Source organism: Styela clava, chromosome 13 (genome assembly GCF_964204865.1).
Source record: "Styela clava chromosome 13, kaStyClav1.hap1.2, whole genome shotgun sequence".
In the NCBI taxonomy this organism is placed as follows: domain Eukaryota; kingdom Metazoa; phylum Chordata; class Ascidiacea; order Stolidobranchia; family Styelidae; genus Styela; species Styela clava.
In genome coordinates, this window is record NC_135262.1 from 18,689,968 (window position 1) to 18,712,266 (window position 22,299).

A 22,299-nucleotide genomic window follows, 5' to 3' on the forward strand; every position below is an offset into this window, starting at 1 on the left:
GGAAAAGAATATATAGTGTGCGTTTTATGCACTTTACCCTGCGTACTATCTATATGTACATGGTACTGATTTCACTCTTGTTACAACAATATGATTAGGTCATTGCGGGGTTCGTACAGCTATGTCTTTTTCGTTTTCCCCATCGATCGATGAGATTGAAAATGTCTACTGTAATATATGTTTGAAAACAACCGGCAAGAAAACAAATTTCAGTGATTTAAGCCACAGGCCACTTTCGAATCAATCAATCATGCTTCACCATTACAGTTAGGAAAAAAGCTTTGGCAATGCAATGACTATAACTCAATTGTAACAGCGATGCATATTTGTAAATAAATATATATATGCTACGGGCGGTGAAGAGGCCCGACGTTTGCTAAAGATTGTTTAGCCACAAACAAATTTCATATATTCTATGTTTTTTTTAGATGTTCTCATAAATAGTTTACTATGAAGAATCTAAATCAAAGCGCAAAGAAAATGATATTCAATATCCTGCATTACTGCTCGGATCGAAGTTTTTTTTTATATATTTTCATTCTTGGAAGCGTCTTTCGATATTTGTCACTCAATTAGCTTTAGTCGCCAGTATAGGATCCTTCGATTATAATCTCAACTCGAAACGTAATAAAACAAACGAAAACGCTTATAATATAATACACGTAGTCTGCTTTATATACGTTTTCGAAATCTGTTTTGTTTTTCTTATATTCCAACTCGTCGAGTGTTTAGGTGATGCGCATTACAATTCAGAATGACTTCTCATATCCATGCTACTAATTGTTTTATGCCAACGTGTGTTCTAGTTTCCCACGATAGAAATCCTCAAAACCACGAATATTCCACTTAAAGTATGTTTACAAGACAACAGTTTGGATGTACTTAAGACTATTTACCGTGCCCAAGGCAAACCATGCGTCACGTCACAGGAGAAACAAGTGGTATTGTATTGTACTTTTGCGAACAAATAATACAAGTTTTATATACAAATTGTAACCGAATATTACACTTTTATTTGCATAGGCTTGTCGATCATGCTCTGTTTTTACGTGTTCGAAGATATTGCGGTTTACGATGAAATTGAATATTGTTTTCTATTACCAATCGAAACAGAAATAGGTTCTTGCTAGGGTTGAACGTGCAGTCCACAAACTTCTGACTTCATCGCGTAAAAATAGGGCTGACTGAACCATAAGAGACAGATCGCTTTTCGTCTGCGAGTAAAAAGTGACCGGATAGACGCTGATAAATAGGGTTTGAGGTGGTGAGGCGTCATCGTTTTGCGTCTGTTGTTGTACCTGGAACTCGAAGGAGTAGTTTTCTTTGGTGAAGTTGGAGAATTAGGTTATAAAGAATAATTTTAAAACGCAGATACATTTACCTGTAGTAACTCTTCAGCGAGAATATATACATTCATAGTGAACTGCGTTAGCTGGCATTCAAATCCGATTAGATCTTGTTTTAGATATGTTCTATATTAAATATTTGACGAAACATTTTTTTAATTTCAGCTGACTAAAATTTATTTTATATTAAATATCAATCGTTTTAACGCGAAATGAATAGATAAAGAAGTTTGAAGAAAAAGAGAATATAAAATTTATTTTTTCTGGCACAAACGCCAAACTTTTGTTACAACTAAAGGACTAAATATTTATTATTGAAAATATGAATATCGTCGGTGGTCGAAGAGTTCGATTAGAACTATTGTTGTCATTAATTTTATTGTTATTTATATCAAATATTTCTTCACAGAAACCAAGTTCGCAAAGGTAAGTCAAATTTTTAAATTCTATTGCAGTTTTTCAGTAATTAATGCACAATTTTGCTATCATAGATGATTATGTACTGCATAAACATAACAAAGTGGAAGATACTATTATTTGCTCTAATAATTATATTCATATAAAAATGATAACTTAGATATTCCCGTTTATATTTTAGAGGTTACTTATTTTTTAATTGCAGGGGATATCTCATTCTGGCTCCTGCGATTTTTCGATCTGGCGTTAATCAAACTATAAGTATACGGATATTTGGCGAACACGAGCCCGTACCTGTAAAAGCAACAATAGTTGATTGGCGAGGTCAGTCAATCATAACATCGGAAATTTCAAGTATTAAAGGTGAGGAAATATGACAAAGGATTATTAAATCGAAATCACTTTCTAATAGTATTTATTTAATGACGTTTATGATATTTTACACATAAACATGGAGCTTGGTTATAGTGATGATTCAATGGGTGTTGACGAACAGAGTTTCATGCAACGTTTAACCTTTGTGAACAGTGTGATTAGCTCATTTTGACATTGCCCTTACTACGTAATCGTGGAAGAACCACTTCTCGCACCCTTTGATCTCTATGACTCCAACAAACAACCTCTAAACCCGAGGTCATCACGCCTATTGGATTTGTTATATACATTTCTAGTTTTTCAACGCGATAAAGAAGTAGAAAATAACCATTTGCCTGTTGCGTCTCAACTGGTGCTTCTTGAAAGTAATTGGACCATGAAGCTTGTTTGAGTACCGATTTATTTGATAAATTTGGCAGTTATGGACAGTTAAACTGCTTTTCGACATATATCCTCAATTCATCTAAGGCCCACAGGAAACTATGAACGAGATTACATCATACAATAGAAATTATTTTATACAATTTAAATGTATTGATTTCTTTGAAAATTTGAACTTATTACGTTTGATTGTAGAGTTATTACCGACAACGATTTCCTCAAATGCAAACTTTGTACTTTGAGTAGGCAAAATGGACTTCTTCATTGAAAGTAATGAATAGGCAATAGATGCCATAAATGATGAATCATTTTTTTTACATATATTTTATATACAGTCCTATACTACAGTCAGGGCTTATATTATTTTCTTGTATTATTTTAACCATTTTCTATATTTTGTTTAGATAACGGAGTAATAACTTTCCAGGTGAGAGATCATAGTGAGTCTGTTTTCCCCTATTTTTTAGTAATTTTTTAGCCATGAATGTCTTTTTCTAGATACCAAAAGGTATAGAAGGGAAGGCAATGTTGGAAGTTTGTGGAAATTGCCATCAGCATGCAACATTTCGTTTTCAAAATTCAACAACAATAACAATTATTAACAAAGGAACTTCTGCTTTCATTCAAACTGATAAACCGCTGTATAAACCTTCTCAGCGAGGTGAGCTAGTCAATACTTTAAATATATGCTTTTGAAATTCCTGTTTCAAGCCGTTAACTTTGGCTGTTTTATTGCAGTGAACATCAATGTGTACACTATTGATCGTGATCTACGACCGGTGTCTGACAATGTAAGATTATATCTTTATTGTACGTTATGTAAATCTCTCTTGGTTTCCTACGATAATTTTATAATAAGTCAGCTATCTTCACAAAAAGTGCTTTTAATTCAGTTTCAAATACCACAATGTCAAAAATGTAGATAAGTTAAATTCCTTACCATACTACTGAGTCTAAAACGTTCTGATAATTTTTGTGTAAGTCAATTCTTATGTTATCTACGAGAAAACCTAAATTATGCTACTTCGCAATATATCAAAGGCATGTTTATAATGCAAATATCTTAAACAGCAAAAATCATATATATATATATATATATATATATATATACCAGAGCTGATTGACCGCGAAATGCTCGAAATTGGTAAATTGTGTGATTTTTTGATTATTGTAAACTTATATTTCTAGTAAATAAAATGTCTTTCTTTTAATTTCAGGTCACGATTTATTTGAAGGTAACATTGCAATATTTCCGTTATCTTGTGTTTAGTAAACAAACCGAGCATTTCCTAACAACGACCTTTTCATATTTAGGGACCAAGTGACGTGAAAATAATCGAATGGAGGGATTTAACTCCGGCATGCTGTGGTGAGAATTGGTTTGCAAACAAATAATTTACGATAGATTTATTTTTCTGATCACAGTGAGTTGTAAAGTAATATATTATGTAATAAACTATTGAAGTTCAAATAAAATATGCATTCCAAGCGGATAGCAAAAAACTCTTCTGATATATCATCCTTTCCTTAGTAGTTCTTTGTGGTATATGAGAACTTTTAGCACTACAGCTAATTGAGTTGCAAGATTTATACATTGTTAAATGTTGTGCTAATATTTGAAAAGTTTTCCAAATATTAGCGCCCAATGAATCAATTTTACACAGGAACTGTTAATGTTTCATTTCCACTGTCGGATCAACCACTACTGGGAGAATGGACTGTGTTTGCAGAACTACAAGGAAATCTATATAACACCACATTTGAAGTGGGAAAATATGGTAAGAACAAAACATATTCTAGTGCAGTGCACTAATATTAGCATATGTTTATCAATGTCTCAATCAATAAGGTTGTATTCTTTTTAGTTCTTCCAAAATTTGACGTCACCATCACTCCTCCCACAACATTTAGAGACTTTTCCATTTGCGAAGAAGCAATTGTAACTGCAAAATATACATTTGGTAAACCGGTCAGAGGGACTCTTCACGTGAATATGACAGTAACTGGTCTAGGATACTTCGTGCGAGATTTGGATAGAGGAAACACCATTGTGCAGTCAATGCCGGTGAGTTTAGTAAACGACTGTGATGATATATTTTGAAATTGATGATATATGGCGGTTTGTGTTTTTATATATGATTAAAAGCATATGGTATTACTTTATTTTTAAAAAAATGCTGAATTTAAATTAAATTTTTATGTTCAAAACACGAAAAACGATAAAAGATTTACATCAAAAATTTAAATTTGGAATCATTCATTATATATTTTCAGTTTCATGGAGAGTCGCGATTTGCAATATGTCTCCAGGATAATTTGCGCCGCAGAGTTTTGAATAGGCACTTTCGTGGAAATCTTGCAATATGGGCCACCGTTATTAGCGATGATGGATCGAGTTTTTCAGCATATGATGATACAACAATAGTGTCAAGAAATTTCGTTGAGCTAGAATTTACTGCAAATACCAGAAAACATTTTAAACATGGAATTCCTTTCAAAGGACAGGTGAGTAAACTATACATTTTCGAATTTCGTCGTCAATATTTTAAACAAATATTTTTTTCATTAAATTCTTTTACATCCCTTTAAAATATGAAAAGATTAAATAACCTTTTTATACAATGATATGATTTGCGAATAAATATTAACATGTAGCCACAAATAAACATTTCGAAGTTTTTATTGAATATTCGAGACAGAATTATGTCAATATGCAATTGCTTGCTCGTGTCTGAGACAAACAGTGTAGTCTTTGTAGTCATATTCTGAAATTTGTCCAAGAATCGAAAAACTGCAATTCAAATCGATTTTACCAATTATATGCTGTCCTCCATTATCAAATCGCCAACTGGTGCTTCCTTTTTCAGATTTTTGCGAGCTATCTGAATGGTACAGGCGCAAAAGATATTTTAATTGAACTCAAAGTGAAAGACAATCAAGAAACCTTTATGACCCAGGAACTGATATCTCCGACCGACGGCATCATAACATTTACCATTCCTGCTCTGCCGCAAACGACGAAATTTTTGTGGCTTGAAGTGGGTATAATAATAAAATTACAAAAATTACAAAACAACCATGTTCAATTGACGCAATTCTTTTTATCTTTTCCGCGATTAACAACAAGATAACATATTTCTATTTACCGCAGGCTCGCGCGATTGCCATAGATGGCGCATACACAGACCGACACCAGTATTTAGCGGTGTACCATGATCTTTATAGTTGGCACTCTCCTAGTGAATGCCATTTGTTGATTGAGAGTCCAGACGAATACTTGCAGGTACGGTTATTCGTTTGTTTATTTGATATGTTGTCTTGGAAACCACAGAAAATTTGTTTTTCTTCCAGGTTAACCAACATACATCAATTATGGTAAAATCGACGTGCACCTGTGATTTCACGCTCTATTACGAGTTCTTGTCGCGAGGTGAAATCGTGTTATCTGATTCCTTTCAAGTGAATGACAGTAATAGCCATCGAATTGAGGAACGCAGACGTAGGTCGGCAAATTTTAAAAGACCAATCGAACACAAGAAACGACGTAAGTCTCGAGTCAAATAAATATTTACGTTCAATCTTCCAAGCTGACGTCTGCAACGCAAAGCGTTTTCACTGCGATTTTCAGCGCTTCAAAATATTTTTAACTTTCTATTTAGATGCAGAAATGGGTTTATGCCACACATCTATTCAATTTATACCGACGGCAAACATGGGGCCTTTATCAAAATTGGTCGCATATTATGTACTGCCAACTGGGGAGGGTATCGCTGATAGCATTCACCTACCAATAGAGTCTATTTTGGAAAACGAGGTAACCGATCTACTATTAGGAAACATATAAAATTATGTTGAAAACCACCGAATCAGAACAAAAACTTATATTCCAGGTCACGATAAGCACGTCAAAAACACAACTTGCCCCAGGACAATCGGTCGACGTAACTATAAAAACTACCAAAGACACTTGCGTATGTTTTGGTGCAACTGATAAAAGTCTCCACCTTATTTCGCCTGGCTATTTGTTAACCAAAGATGAGGTATCGATCTTTAATACGTTAGAATACATCAGATAGATTTATGCATATATATGCTATTGCCTTTGCAAAAATTTCATTTTTTTACATCCTGAAACGATATATTCCTATTGTTTAAAAGTAACGAAATGTGGTAAGTTGTCTGTGAATTCACTATGGTAATTGTATGATATTTAATTTTTGAGATATTCGAAGAAATATATTCATACGACATGGACAATTTACCATTTGAAGATGAAGGTTTTCGACCATCAAAACTTGGCAGAAGACGGAAAAGATCAGCACATGGACGTCAACAATTGACCAGCAGAGATTCGCTCTACGCTTTTCTGGAAACGGGTCTTGTTGTTATGACGGACGTCGTAACTTTGAAACACAAACAGGACGTTCAAGTGTTTTCACAGCTGAGTCGGCAAGCCCTAATGCAATCTCCGCCAGCAAAAATTAAATCCAGGTGAACTGTTCATTTTCTGTCTGTGCAAGATCCCTCGTTTTTAAATTTGTAATTTCAAACATAATGGTTTCTAGATGTATTGGTATGTCTTGGTATTCTGCATTACATCGCTATAATTTATATATGACCAGTATATAAATAACGGTTTCAAAACACAAATTAAAGAAAAGTTACCGATGATAAGTGTTACTATAAATGATATTAATGACGATAACTTTTTAACACAGAAAACGTCGAAAACTGCGATCGTTCTTCCCCGAGACCTGGTATTGGAAGTGCTTCACAGTAAGGTACATAGTAAAATATTTAATATTTCTAACCAAAAATTTACAAAATTCATATTTATTGTAAATTTACATATTGATAGTTCCAGTGGAGAAAACACCATCACACTCAAAGTTCCAGATACTGTTACTTCGTGGGTTCTTAACGCAGTCGGCACAAATCCTAACAATGGGATGGGAGTAGCTGAAAATATCGAAATACAAGCCGTTAAACCATTCTTTGTGGATTTCAATTTGCCTTACTCGGCTATACGTGGCGAAAACATGGAAGTTCCAGTTACTTTACACAACTATCTCGATGTGTGTACCGAGGTAAGACTATCTCAGCATTTGTACATGCACAAAGGAATGTGATATTATTATTTTGTTTATAATGAGCTTTATGGGTAACTTTGGCGTTCAAACATATGCCTACTCGTTAAGGTTCGTTTAACTTTTGCTGTTCCTGCTGGGGCAACATTGGAGGGTGAAACTTCTGATCGGGCGAGCAAGAAAACAAAGTATTTATGCATAGATCGACAATCATCTTTGGTTACCAAGTTTAAAGTAGGCTTCAGCAATCTCGGGAGTTCAAAGATCCTCGGTAAATTTTGTTAATTTTAAATCACTTGATTCTTTCAATAAAATAGTAACAAACAGTGACCAATTCTCATCAAATTTTATAGCTGTTGCGGACGCAATGGGAGGTCCGAATCGTTGTTGTAACGCAGATAATCGCATGATCGCAAAATGGAAAGAAACAGATACTATCAACATAGATCTCACGGAAGAGAATGTTGTGGGTAACGATGCGTTAATAAAAAGCATACTGGTGGAGGTGAAATTTTTACTATGAGATAAATAAAAATATTAAACTTCGAATATTTACTGTTCTCCATTTACAAATTTGGTACTAACATTGTTTATAATGTATTGCAGCCGGAGGGAGATCTTCGAGAATATACGCACAGCGTGTTTTTCTGTCCGAATGAAAGGTTGAATATCACAACACAGCCCGGAACTACGCATTTTGTGAAATTTCCCAACAAGAAAAGCGGCTTCAACTTCATGACTAAAGGTTTTGAATTATTATCCTTCATTGGCAACTCGGATGACAATAAATTGACGCAATAAAGTCATATTAGCCAACGCGCATAGATCGGATAGATTACCGAGAAACGTTAGGAATATCATATCATATATTTTGAAGTTATCTTTCTTTGTTTGTCGCCTAAGTTTTGACAACATTTTATAAAACTTTTTTTAACGTGTTAACTTGATCGTTTAAATATCATGTATTTCTTTTGTTATACTCAGTCGTGGATATCTTATCTATTGATCAACATAATAACTTATATCCGAATAATATTTTCTTACCGAAATTGATACTTCCGCAGCACAAAGCAGCGTGCATATCGCGCTCACTACCGATGAGGAAATATCGGTTTCTTCGTACGAAATAATCTTGGGAGGTCAAGGAAATATGATATCTTGGATTCAGAAAAACGGTGAAATTTTGGCATCGACGTCGACGAAAAACATATTACGTGACAAAGAATTTAGATCGTTTTGGGTTCAGTGGTCTCCTACAAACATAACGGTAGGACATAGTTCTTCAAATTTTTTTATAATACTCATCGTGAAACTTGAATTTCATAATTTTGTTGCTTACCATTATGTTATTTCTTCGCCATGTCTTGAAAGTTGTACCCATTGTATAACTCAATGTAATTTTTTGCAAAATATAACATATAGTATAATATTAAAAAGCCGGTCAACTATGTTCTAAATGTTTTGGATTTGCATTCTATTTGTCGTTCTTGGAAAGCGTCTAATAAATTAAATGCAAATTCACGCATAAACAAAATTTGAAAAATAATGTTTTCCAAATGCTGATACAAAAACCAATTCATCATATATAAACAATTTCTGCTATGCTGATTGTGCTCTGAGTCTTATTAAAGTGTGTAATTCAATTGTATATGATTCGAAACAGTTCAAGTCAAACGTTCTTCAGGCCTTAATTAAATCAAAATTATGTTAATTTTGTAACTTTATAAAACATTTATTTTGAATTGATTAGGTTGGTTACGGTATGGAAGAATCAGAAGTCTCTCAATTTCTCTTTTTGAAAATAGAAAATATAAACGTTAAATATGTTGGATTGGCAACAAATGGTCAATCAGCAGCAGAATTCAGGTTGTGGTCAACTGGAGGTAAATATTCATCATCATAGTGTATGTATATTTTTTGCTTGCAAATAATTTTTAAACTTTGGAGTTATACGTGTTTAAGATCATCCCGAAGGAAGCTTTAGAGAAGTATTTCAACTTGACGTTCCAAGTTATGCAGTTTCGGGATCAATACGAGGACATGCAACAGTAATTGGTAAAATTTTGCTATCGTTAAAAACAGCTTTTACACTTTCAATATGTGATAATATTTACTGAGATCGCTCAGTCGACTTTAAAATTTTACAGATTAGTTTTTGAACTGGTCGAAATAGTTTAGCAAGTATTATAAAGTTCATGTTCACATGTCAACAGTATAAAAACAGTGTCAATATAATTTTCCTGATTGCTTTGAAAATAAAAGATGTACGATAGTTTTGTTGAGCGATATTATCAAATTCAATGCCTTATAACAATATTAGGATGAGGTGTATTCCAGTCAGATATTCCTAATTTAAACTTACCATTTATTGTCGATTGATTCAGGAGATGTGATGGGACCGACGCTTAGAAATTTGAATAATTTGTTGAAACTTCCATATGGATGTGGAGAACAAAACATGATTAATTTTGCTCCGAATATCTACGTTATGAAATACTTGAAGTTGACAAATCAATTGACTGGTGATATAAAGAACCAGGCTCTGGAATACCTCGTACAAGGTGAGATTGGTGATCCAATTACATCTGGTCGATATAATATATATTTTTTGTTGTTTTGGTCAGGATGCGCTGTATAGATCCATTCAAATGGTGATTGGGACCATGTCTACATTTCGATTCTTAATTAAAAACAACGTGACTAGAAGAGAGGTGTTACATTGCTATGAGCGGCTAATATAAATCATATGTGCATTTACAGGGTATCAGAGGCAACTGACGTATAGAAGAAGAAGTGGCTCATACAGCGCATTCGGTGAACGCGATCACTACGGGAGTATGTGGTAAGATTTTCATAGACATATTTACAACGGCCTAGTTCACGATTATAGTTCATTATGTATTAAAAATGTGATATACAAGGAAGCATGTAAGGTATATATAGACAAAAAGGTCAAAGACTAATATGGCCACCGCAGCATCAGTAAAATTCCGGCTTTGAGAATTGTATTAAATGTCACATGGAGGTGAGCTTGTGAATTATAAAATCAGCAAAATTTGGGTGAAATATCGGACAATGTGGGTCCCAGATGAAATAAAAGTAATCAACTACTATCGATTGTCCTATAGTTAGTTGTCCGACTTGATTGGTGAACTACTTTAGTATCAGTGTAATAAATCTGAATGAAATTAGGCCAGTTCATGGCGTTACTAAACTACCATTGCAAAATTTGAAATCAAAACAAGTTCATAGAGAAATATAGTTTGCGTAACAACATAATAAAAAACCATATTGTAGGCTCACTGCGTTTGTGCTGAAGTCGTATGCAGCGGCAAGGGAGTTCATATTTATCGACGAAAAAGAAATACTAAAACCGATGAACTGGATTCTTAATCATCAACTCGATGATGGATCGTTCCCGGCATACGGAAAAATATTAAACAAGGATGCACAAGGTGGAAACAACCGCAAAGTTGCTTTGACAGCCTATGTCGTCATCGCATTGTTGGAAACAGAAGCTGATAACCAGGTGATGAATAAGTCCATGATTGAATGCAAATAACAGCATGATTGATAATCATCCCACTCACAACTCGATTTTTGGTAAATAATTACACCTTGTTGCTATTTTCTATTTGTTGTCCGTTGCTAAGAAAACACACAAAGGGAAGACACGAAAATTCATCATATTTACTGCTATTTACTTCTATATCATGAAATTGTTAAAAATGCGTGATTTATTTTTAAAATCGTAACCAATATTAGAGATGATGCGATACTTATAATGGCAAATATTGTATATCTTTTCAAGAATGTTTAATTCCCAAAATTTTGTTCTCGATGATGAATTGGATAATTGACCTACAATAATGTCGAAAATCGTATACCCGAAAATACTAATAGCACTTATTTTTAGCAATTGTGCCCTGCTTTAGGCGGATCAGTCATATTACGTCTATTTATGACCCAAAAGAGTGCAATAGAATACTGAATGATGGCTCTAGGTATTGAATATCTTAACTTTCAAGATAATTCCTGGCTGTATAGTTTATTTGGGCATTTTTATAGCTGCATAAGCTGCATACTTGTTCAAATAACGCAGTTAAAAGACCACCCGGGAAAGTTTATTTATTTATTTTTTGTTATCAGAAACGGGAAGAATCTATTGCAAAAGCGCTCAACTACCTGGAGGGTATGTTTTATAGTTATGAAGATCCATACACTGCGGCACTAACTGCATATGCACTGACCTTGGGGAAAAGCCCTTTCGCAGATGAAGCAAGAATGATACTGATGGACATGTCCATTCAAACAATGACCGGTAGTTATCGGCATTGGTCCCTAAAAGGACACGTAGATGTCGCTGATATTCATCCAGATGATGCTTTATTTAAAATGCTAGGAGATTCAGTTAAACAAACAGGTATTTTTAATTTGATCTTATAATTGACGCAAATTTAGCCTTTGCACATTATAAATATTTTAACATCTTTTTTAGTCGCATCGGCGGAAATTGAGTTGGCATCCTACGCTCTACTTGCCTTCACTTTGACACAAGATGTTCCTTCAGCATTACCTATCGTCAAGTGGATTTCAAAGCAAAGAAATGCTCAAGGTGGCTTCATATCAACTCAAGTAAGTTATGATCGATTTCCATTTCAACATTGGCAGCTAACTGATAACATCTAACTGAAAATATCATTTTCAGGATACCTGCACTGCATTGCAAGCTCTTTCATCCTATGCAACTTATTCATACATTGGAGGAATACATCTTAACGTTACTTTGGAAGGCCCTGACTACGCTTGGAACGTAATATTAAACGACACAAACAGTGAAATATTACAAAGAGGGGAAATTCCGCCTCTTGGACCAACTCCAATTCCTGTATTCCTGAACGCGAGTGGAGATGGATGTGCGCTTTTGCAGGTGAAGTTCTGATATATACGAGATTATAATCAAATTTTTCAACCAGTTGAAAACAAAAGTGAAAAATGTGTAATTTTTTAAGATGAATGTTTTGTATTTGTAAATGTCATTTTCAGATACACGTTCTCTACAACATACCTAAACCAGACGACAAAAAAGAATTTGCACTGAGCGTTGTTATGGCGAATAATCTGGAAAACATAAATCCATCCAGCATATTAAAGAAAAAGAGGGATTCAGGAGAGCCTGTAAGACCAGGTCGGTAAAATTGGACAAATAGTGAAGGGCCTCATCTAAAATACCCTATACATAGGCTTACCATACGTCCCGGTTTAGCCGGGACAGTCGCGGTTTTAGCATGTTTTTTCTGCCGTCCCGGCGATGGACTCAAATATCCCGGTTTTGCAGTATGACGGTCATAAATAATTTTTCTATTTGATACTATGACAAAATTGATTTTATTTTTGACGGAGGCAGCCGATTTACCACTGATTTGCGTTTCACTTCACTAGTTCAGATAGAGAGAAAAATTGTTATGTTATAGTTATGATATGAAGTATGAACCATGCTTTAATTTAACACAACCTGTACTGTGAATCACCAAAATGCTTGAAACAAAGTGCAAGTTCTGAAGTTTTCTAATGAGTTGAACGATTTCCATTATTTGAAGCAAAAACCAATAGAGGATATTTTAATGGGATTTAGAGCTAGTTTTGATGCCCGTAATCACCCATAAGAGTATGGAAAACGTTTAAACTACTACTAAGCCCCTGGAATCGAACCAAGGTTGGCTTGTCCAATCAGCGCCGTCCCGGTTTTTTGCTTCAGAAATATGGTAAGCCTACCTATACATCAAATTATATTATTCAGAAAAAGGATTTATATTTCAGTCATAAGTTGCAATGTACAGTTATAAATTAATCGAATCCAAATTTAATCACAGCACTGGTCGAAATTCGCTCAAACACTGAAAGTGCGGTGTTGGAAGAAGATACGGATCTCGAAAAAATAGCTCATATGAAAATATGTGGAAGATGGCTAAATGATGGATCTTCGAATATGGCAGTTTTGGAAGTCCCGCTTTTAACGGGTTACGTTCCCGACACTGAAAGTCTAAACGAGGTAGAATTCTTCCACTAGTAGAATTGATCGATGTAAAATCAAAATCAAATTTATATCTTGTCATTTTTTCTAGGCTTTGTCAAACAGAAGTAGAAGTTTGAAACGCTATGAAGTGGAAAATTCGAAAATTGTTTTCTATTTCGACGAGATTTCAAGTGTTTGTAAAACATGTGTAACCTTTCGAATTCAAAGAGAAGTCGATGTTGAAAATCTGTCTTCCAAGATTGTCAAGATTTATGATTATTATGAACCCGGTTTGTTGAATTGTTCAAGTCTTTCAAGTTTTTTTGTATTTGGTCATTAGAAGACATTCGTCTTGATGAAGATTCGTGGATAAACCCGAATAGATTATAATCTATACTTACAACTTTGCTATGCAAACAAATAAGAAGCTGTTCTTAGTTTACGGTTGTTAAAAATGTTCGGGCACTATTTCTCGTCAGTCTGTTTATCTAAAAAAATTGAATATGAAATACTTTGCACGCTATATCTTAATATCATAAACTGATTTTCTCATGATGTGTCCAAGCGAATACTTGCCTCCTTTTTTGACTTTCAATCATTTTATATTACGTCTTAAATCGCGTGCTTAATTTTGAAAATATTTCTATAAATGTAGGACACTGAAATTCGATTTTTGTGGACACTTAATTTTTTCCAAGCAAACCACATTTCGATATCTGATTACAAGTATATTTATTAGTCCACTATGATGAATGAGTTGCCTATTTCCCTACCTATCGGGTTTAAATACTTTAGATCACTGCATTCGTATCAGGGCCATTTGAATTATGATGATGTCATGTGACTTCAACTTGTTTGTTAGTTTCAATCAATATATATATATGATTTGTGCATTACGATGACATTACCGTCAATTTTTGCTAGGATATGAATCATCTCTAGAATACAACCAACATGAAGAGGGAGAGGTTTATACTATTGGTGAGTCTATAAAGCTGTAAATAAAGCACCTTGAGATGTGGTTCAAACAACAGTCTACAAATACAGCAACGTTATCAAATCACTAAAAACAATTCGCTTTGTAGTGCAGACATTTTAATGTAGTCCGAGAAACAATATTGAGTACAACATTCTTTCATATATTACATGCCAAGTCATGAAGTTATTATTATTATTTAAAACTGTGCATATTTTTGCAAATCATTCTTCACTTATCTCGTGCTTCGGAATTCAGTAAAATAACAAACAAAAATTTGGGTTTATTTTCAAAGCCAGGACAAAAAATACCCAATATAAAAATATCTCTTTTGTTCAGAACACGACGATAGATTTCCGGAATGTAAATGTTATCAAGAATGTGGGTACCAGGGACCTCGTGTCTGCGGCAACGACGGAGTTATGTACGAAAATTTGTGTAGAATGCAAGTTACATCATGTGAAACCCACAAGAGTATAAATCAGGAGATTGATTCGTTTTGCGAGGAACGCGGAAGTAAGTAATTTATATTATCTATTTATTTGATACTTTTTTTCTACTAGATATGAAAGTAAAAACATTTGTTACAAAAGGGCTGTATTTTGAATCACATCTACCCGGTGTAATGTAAACTAGATTTAAAGGGGTTTCGTATTATCTTTGTGTTAAATTTCTCACTTACAGGATTTTTATGAAATACATTTCATGTTTTATTTTTCAGTGTCTGTGACGTTGGAGCCCCCACTGGAAGTACCAGATGAACCTTATATTCATGAATATGAGCCCGGGGTCAACTACAGTGATTTTCTTTATGTGGTGAGTGCTATTAACGAGTAGTAACTGCGTACTTACTCATACCAGGTAATATTTAAAACTCAATAGGGCGGTATACTTCGCGGCAGTGTATTTTATATTAGACTATAGTGTTGTCGTCCCACAAACACCATTCATATTATTTATTTGAGTTAGGTCGCGCGAGACTAACTTCTTATCTTTTTTCTATGCCTATATGCTAGTGGAGCCGTATGCGTATACTGCAAGGATGTTGTAGCTGGAATAAATATGACTGACTATACTATCCAATTAATGAGTCCAGCTGCACACAGAAATACATTTGTGTTAGCGTGCAGCTGGACTCGTTAATTGGATATATTATTTATACTTACTTTTTGCTCATGGTCATTTTGAAGAAATAACTTTAAGAGTTTCGTGGATAATCTGATCAATCTTTGCAACATTTTTACAGAATCCTGAAGATTACTTCGTGGATAAAACATTCTCATATGATAACTATTGAGACAAGGGGCAAAGATGAAGATAAACCTTAAATTGATTGATATTCACTTTGATAGTTCTATAACTCAATATTGTCAACTTTATTTTGAATACGTGTATATATTTATTACCATTTTAACTTTGTCATTTTTGGAGGTATGAAGTCAACAACAACTTTTCCCTTTACATTAATTTATGTTTTTAAAGAATATAACAAAGCGAACATGTCACAATATACGCCAAGAGTCTATAACAATATTCTACGTCAAATATGTTAATCTTTATATTCCAAAGCTATCATTTTCGTTACATTTCTGATTCTGTAACTACAGCCTATTGTAGCTAGTAAATTGTACTTATCAGAGATAAAACAGCTTACATTTGTGTCTGAAGATTTGTACATAGTATATGGCTTACTGAATTGTGCTCCAGCCGTAGCGTCAGGCACTCGCCAAATAAATGAATTTTGTTCAGTCAGTTTTTTGCTTTTATACATTTTTATTATTGTCAGTTCCTTGAAATTGCTTTTGAGGATAAAAGCTCACTGATTGAACGCTACTACTACTGAAAATTTCTAACAATGTTGTTGTTTTGTGTTGACATGTAAATGTACTTTTTTTATTTGAACTAATTGCACTATTCTAAGACGAGTTAAACAACTACTCCTCATTGGTCCTTTATGCTATAAATAAATGATATAAATACAAAAAATAGCTTTATTTCTGAGGCGAAACTAATCAAATTGCGTACACATGAAAACTAGTACAATATAGAAAATGTTGTGAGGACGTAGCATAATAAATGTGAATAAAAGCTTTCCAATCGCATGTGGTCGTTGAACAAAAAACACAAGGCAAAACATCAAATGGCCTTCATTTCAAGCAGCGTAAAATAGTCCATTTAATTCCAGCTTCTGCGTTCACAGCTCCTCAAACCTGACTGACTAATACATTGTAAGCGATCATGAAACTAACTCAACCATAAAAGGTTCCGAATCGTGGTTGTGCAACGGGCTGTGGAATGAATCCTCTAGCTTGCGCAACATTTGGGTACTGAATAATTGGTCTCTGCACAATAGGACGAGGAGGTGGTCTGTACGCTATCGGTCTGTGACATCGGCTTGGAAATTTTTTGCAATAACAAGGTTTTTTGGTACACGCTGTTGTCTTTGGACGAGGGGTACCGCCGCGGCAATATCCGGTTGAATTCCCATGCACGCAGGAAGCAGTGCTTTGCATTGAGCAAATTGTTTCGTTACACGTTGACCACGGGGTCCAAACTATTTTTCCGCAGTAGGACAAACAGTCCCGCTCTTCAGAAGATTTGAAGCTGTCAGGACACAATTCCAAACAGTCACGCGTCCGTGTTTGTTGTCCTTTTCCACACGTGGTGGAGCACGTGGACCACGAGCCCCAAGGCGTCGCCTTCTCGCATATTGTTTCACTGCACCGTAACGACTCAGACGATTTCCCATAGCATACTTTCCCCACGCAATGCCGTCTTCTGATTTTTACTCCGCCACCACATGTAACTGAACACGCTCCAAACGCACCCCAATCTGTCCAGTGTGGACATGGCGCAACATTACATGGCTTTACTTCTTCCTGCCCTTCACAGTCTGCGCCTGAAATGACTTCGTTGTGCGATACACATCGTCTTACTCGACGATATTTTCCTCCCCCACAAGAAGCAGTGCACCTGCTCCAGGCACTCCAGGCAGAAAAATAATAAGTCAACTCCGAATAGACCTGGCCTAACTGCACCTGTTGAGCTGAAAAGTAACACAGTGGCTTTTCGCAGCATCCACTGAAGCTGCCTTTCAAGGGTGCGAAATTTGGTACTTTCGGCCTTTCATACGGACATCTATCGTTGTTTGCCTGCTGGGCAAAGTGTCGGAAAAGATGAAGTGGGGGAGCTTGGTATTGCAAATGGGTTGGTGATGGGAATGGAGAGTGAGAATTGTGATTGATATTGAGAGGGAAAATTGGAGAATCGTAATCGGGCTCGTCATATGCTTCTTTATATTTTTGTAACTCATCTAAGAAATTATCTGCTCTGATTTCATATGACATCACCGATTTCCAGTATGGATCACGCCCGCGAGGACTCAGAGTCTGACTGACATTCCATAAATGATGTAGATATAAATTGTGTGCCGATACATCCAACGAGCATCCCGAGGACAAGCATTGGTGGTACGTGGACAGAAATGAATGAGGATCTTTCAAATTTCTAAAAGTTTGACACTGGTAACGCTGGTACGGGATGTTAGATGTCGGAGGTGGCAAAGGATTACTGTATGGATTAGTTGATAATGGTCTACCATACCCATAACCATTTGAAGCAGTCGGAGTTGCGTATGGATCATTGCCCTTGAGAGTTATTCCAACCGAAGGGTCGAATGGGTAAACACATCCTTTACCAGGTCGAAAACATCCATCGATAAGATGACAATCCAAAGGACTGATGTCTGGAGAAAGAGAAAGCATAATAAGAAGAGCTGTTCTCGATTCTAACAAAATACATAAAATATATAAATATATATGTTCGTTAAACAAAGAGTTCCATTACAAAGCAACGTGTGAAACGATTTAAATTGACCTTAAAGGTAAGGCAGTAAAACTTTATTCTATTATAACATTACATTAATGTTGAAAAGTTTCAATATTAAATCCTTACTTTTCCATCCAGCTTGTCTTGCCCGAAGTCCAAAGTATTCAATTACTGTCACCATATAACATCCCGGTGAATCACCAAAGATATTCTCTTTCTCGGATTCAATCAAGCACGGCGTCAACATCGGGTTCCAGCCACCAAACTGTCAAAAGTATCCAGTGTGTTGAAATTAAAAATAACCACAGAATAACAAAAACTGGAGTACAGACTTATGGCCAGAGTGAATACCACAATTTTTAATTTATTCCTGTCCTAGATACAGCAATATTTGTCGAAGTACTTACAGTATCTGAATATCTTTTAGCGTGCTTTTGAAAGACATGGTTTCTTATAGCGTAATGACACACAGGAACACCAGGCAATATTCGCTGTCCAAAATGGCGTCGATGAATACTCAATTCCTCGTCAAAACAACATCCAGGATGTGACAAACAAGCTATTTGACTATTTTCAACTTCATGTTGTGCAATTGCATCGAAGCACGGGACCCTTAGAACACAAATGACAGTATATTGACTTCATCTTATTAGATTAGTTTTGAATGAAAAAAAAATATTTCATTAGAAATGGAACAAAAACGCATACATAACTTCTCTCTCGTATTATATTTAACAGAGAAATTAAAAAAAAATAAGGAACTCGCAATGTAAAATGTCATCATATTTTGTGTGAACCTCAAAATTTATTATTGAGAATTATTGCAATATCTATAAAATTTAAAATGTAATTGCTTTAGTGTTATTTATTCCACAGTACACAATACATACCTCATGCAATACGGTATATTTACGGCACATTTCAAATTATTCGAAGTGTACGATTCTGTCCTGCAGTTGTATGGAAATCTGTGGGTGTTACAAGTAGTAGGAGTATCATCTACAAATTCAACAAAAATATATATTGTTACTACATGTTTGTTTCCATTATCATTATAACTTGTTCAACTCGGTTTTTTCACCTCTGAAATGTCTCTGGTATTCATTTTCAAATTTGTCTTCCTCTTCTTCATGATCTGGATCTGATAGTATGTGTAAAAATGTGAATATTTATTTATAAATCTAATACAGTCTTACTAATATATACTGTTCATTTTTAAAATATATGCTCTTGTTTTTTGAAGTAAGACTACTAATTCTAACTGTGACATTTAGATGCGCGAGATCAATTCAAATGACAATGACTGTATGCAATCGACTTTTCCAAACTATGAATACATTTTTATAGTTATTTTATAGTTCACTACAGGTAACATTTTTGGCACAGATTATTTTTTTTTTCTAATTATTTGCAAGACGTTTCATTTAGTTTTACACCTTCGTAAAAGACATTCTGCGTTATTAATAAAGTGTGATAATAAATATATAACATTTGAAACAGAATATAGTCAATATTTCATACCTTCTTCATATCGATCATTGTCATCTTCAGAAGCTGAAAACATGATACGAATGGAATTATATAATATGTTACTCGTGAAAAAATAAATAAAAATATAAAGATTTAGTCAGTCGCTTTTCAACAAGGATCGGTTTAATAAATTCTCAATCGCCATAGTCGGGTGATGATAAATCAGAAATTAGTTTTATGTTATTAATGCAATTATACCAAAAAGACTCACTTGATAATTGTATACATTCTCCATCCCTGTAACAGCAATCTGAATAATCATTACATTCCTCTCTGGTTGTTATATCCAGTAATTTATCTCCTCCACATGTATCTCTACATGGCGAACCACGTTCTACAGAAAGAAGATAAATAATAAAACGACGTAATCGACCTTCCCTCATGGCTGATGAGAATATATCGCGACAGGAACAATCGAGATGGCAATACTGATGCTATAGTTTGTTATAACACTATTCCCTATGAACCTCATTCATATCTTAACTACACTATACTACATGGTAACAGATATATAATTGACATTTTTGATTATTGCAACATTGGTGCAAAAATAATTTACCTGGGCAAGATCCCAAATGTTGAAGTAGAGCACGTTTCACACATGTCTTTTTTTGAGATTTTACAAATGACGTGCATAATATCAAGCACAATACTAACTTAGAGAAAAAATACATATTGACAAATAATATGCCTGTAAAACAAAAATCAATACATTGAATTAATAAATAGAATGGTAAAATTACTAGAAAAAGTCCTTTAGAATATAAAACACTGTAATATTAAGTATAAATTTTGCTAAGAAATAATATATAATCGGCATTAAATAAATATTATACATGTGGAGTGGAACTAAGGTCAAATATGAAACTAATCCTGGCGCATTCAACCAACTGTAGAAAAGTTTATTACAAACAAATAAAACCTGGAAGAAACAGTTCTCTCATTAAAGTTGAATTTGGTAACAAAACCACAAACTGAGAAAATATATTGAAAACATGCTTTTATACATCCTAATTAACGGACGCTAATTTGCCTTCGGGTGACATTCATAGTATTACGTTGTTCTACGTCAATTTTTTTCTTCAAATTACGGACCTTGTAGGTAATTACAGTTTGAATTTCCCTCAATCCTATATTTCAATTTGAAATCAGTATTCGTTGGAATTTTCGGAGCTAGGTATTTTTATTCCAAACATGTGTGGCTGCGTCTCAGCGATGCATTCTTTCAATTACAAAACATTAGAAAATGCAGAAAGATCTGGACTTTATTAACATTCCCACAGATGCTGTTTATTTGATTGAAAATTTTTATGTGGGCAATTTCAGATAATTGGCGTATTTGCCATTTATTATACAATATCGATACGACAACAATTTGTGGTTTTTCACAAACTTAATCAGTTTCTGTTTCTTTCAGTTCGGGAGCAAGTTAAGGTTATATCGAATACGTAAACATATATTTATTTATCTTAAGTATTTGATATATTTCATAATGTATTATTATTTCGGTCCACACTCGTAGTATTTTCCAATGTTACCATCACAAGTATTTTAAACGGGGTTCACAAAAGTTGTTGTCTTCAACAGTATCGTCGAAACAATACAGACTGCAGACGATATAAGTGCTAAAATATTCAACAGCTGGTTTATGTCTCAGCAACCAAAACGTCTGATTTCATTTGACTTGAACACTTGAGCACGGGAAGTCCATACCGAACATAGCGTTCTATGCATGTACCATGTATGAATAATATTAAATGATGGCTTACGTATTAAAACTACAGCTTCCAGGAGATGAATTAATTAAATAAGTAAGACGATATTAATTAATCTTGAGAATATGACCTAGATGGTATGAACTGACAATGACGCAAATCTCGTTCTCGCGAAGTCCAGTAGTGAGAAAATTGTCAGGGATTTTGACGGCGTGGCGATTCAGTAATATCAAATGACAATCAAACATAGACAGTTGCACGAATGGTATTGAGAGAAGTTATATTCGTAGTGTAGGGTTCATTAGAACTAAATAAGATTAATAAAGAAGAATTATTATTATTCATTTGAAGCTGTTTTGATGAGTATGCTATTAATAAATATAGAATGTTAGTCGAAGTATTTTCGTTTGTAGATAGAAATTGAAATGAGAAAGGTTCGTGAGTTATAATAATATTCATTATACCTAACATGATAATGCCAAGGTATTAATCGTTATCGGATATATCCATTTAGATTCAGCGAAAATTCGTTATTTAGATATTTTGCGATGAATAAAGATATCTTTTCCAAGGCAGTAGTCGCAAGTTAATCAAAGATACATAAGCACATTTTTATATTGTTGACCTT

The 22,299-nt window shown here is 34.4% G+C and overlaps 2 protein-coding genes across 2 annotated transcripts; one reads left to right on the forward strand and one right to left on the reverse strand.

The window, feature by feature from the left end:
- Nucleotides 1–1,189: 1,189 nt before the first annotated feature.
- LOC120332620 (C3 and PZP-like alpha-2-macroglobulin domain-containing protein 8) lies at nt 1,190–16,553 on the forward strand. Its single transcript, XM_039399903.2, has 37 exons — nt 1,190–1,772; nt 1,969–2,126; nt 2,924–2,946; nt 3,018–3,180; nt 3,258–3,310; nt 3,737–3,754; nt 3,834–3,888; nt 4,184–4,297; nt 4,385–4,584; nt 4,794–5,024; nt 5,387–5,557; nt 5,671–5,802; nt 5,871–6,063; nt 6,179–6,333; nt 6,410–6,559; nt 6,742–7,010; nt 7,238–7,300; nt 7,378–7,606; nt 7,718–7,877; nt 7,960–8,111; nt 8,213–8,351; nt 8,671–8,873; nt 9,357–9,489; nt 9,569–9,661; nt 9,991–10,167; nt 10,367–10,448; nt 10,904–11,135; nt 11,756–12,029; nt 12,105–12,241; nt 12,315–12,536; nt 12,653–12,794; nt 13,480–13,658; nt 13,732–13,912; nt 14,547–14,603; nt 14,938–15,114; nt 15,320–15,414; nt 15,845–16,553. Exons 1-37 carry the CDS (start codon nt 1,669–1,671, stop codon nt 15,893–15,895), a joined length of 5,367 nt encoding a protein of 1,788 aa, XP_039255837.2. The 5' UTR covers nt 1,190–1,668; the 3' UTR covers nt 15,896–16,553.
- On the reverse strand, nt 16,500–20,668 carry LOC120332621 (uncharacterized). The gene is made up of 8 exons (XM_039399905.2): nt 20,516–20,668; nt 20,168–20,290; nt 19,948–19,980; nt 19,508–19,567; nt 19,317–19,425; nt 18,834–19,038; nt 18,553–18,691; nt 16,500–18,343 (listed from the first exon to the last, which is right to left on the reverse strand). The coding sequence occupies exons 1-8, from the start codon at nt 20,628–20,630 to the stop codon at nt 16,848–16,850; spliced, it is 2,280 nt and encodes a 759-aa protein (XP_039255839.2). The 5' UTR covers nt 20,631–20,668; the 3' UTR covers nt 16,500–16,847.
- Between the last annotated feature and the right edge of the window lie 1,631 nt (nt 20,669–22,299).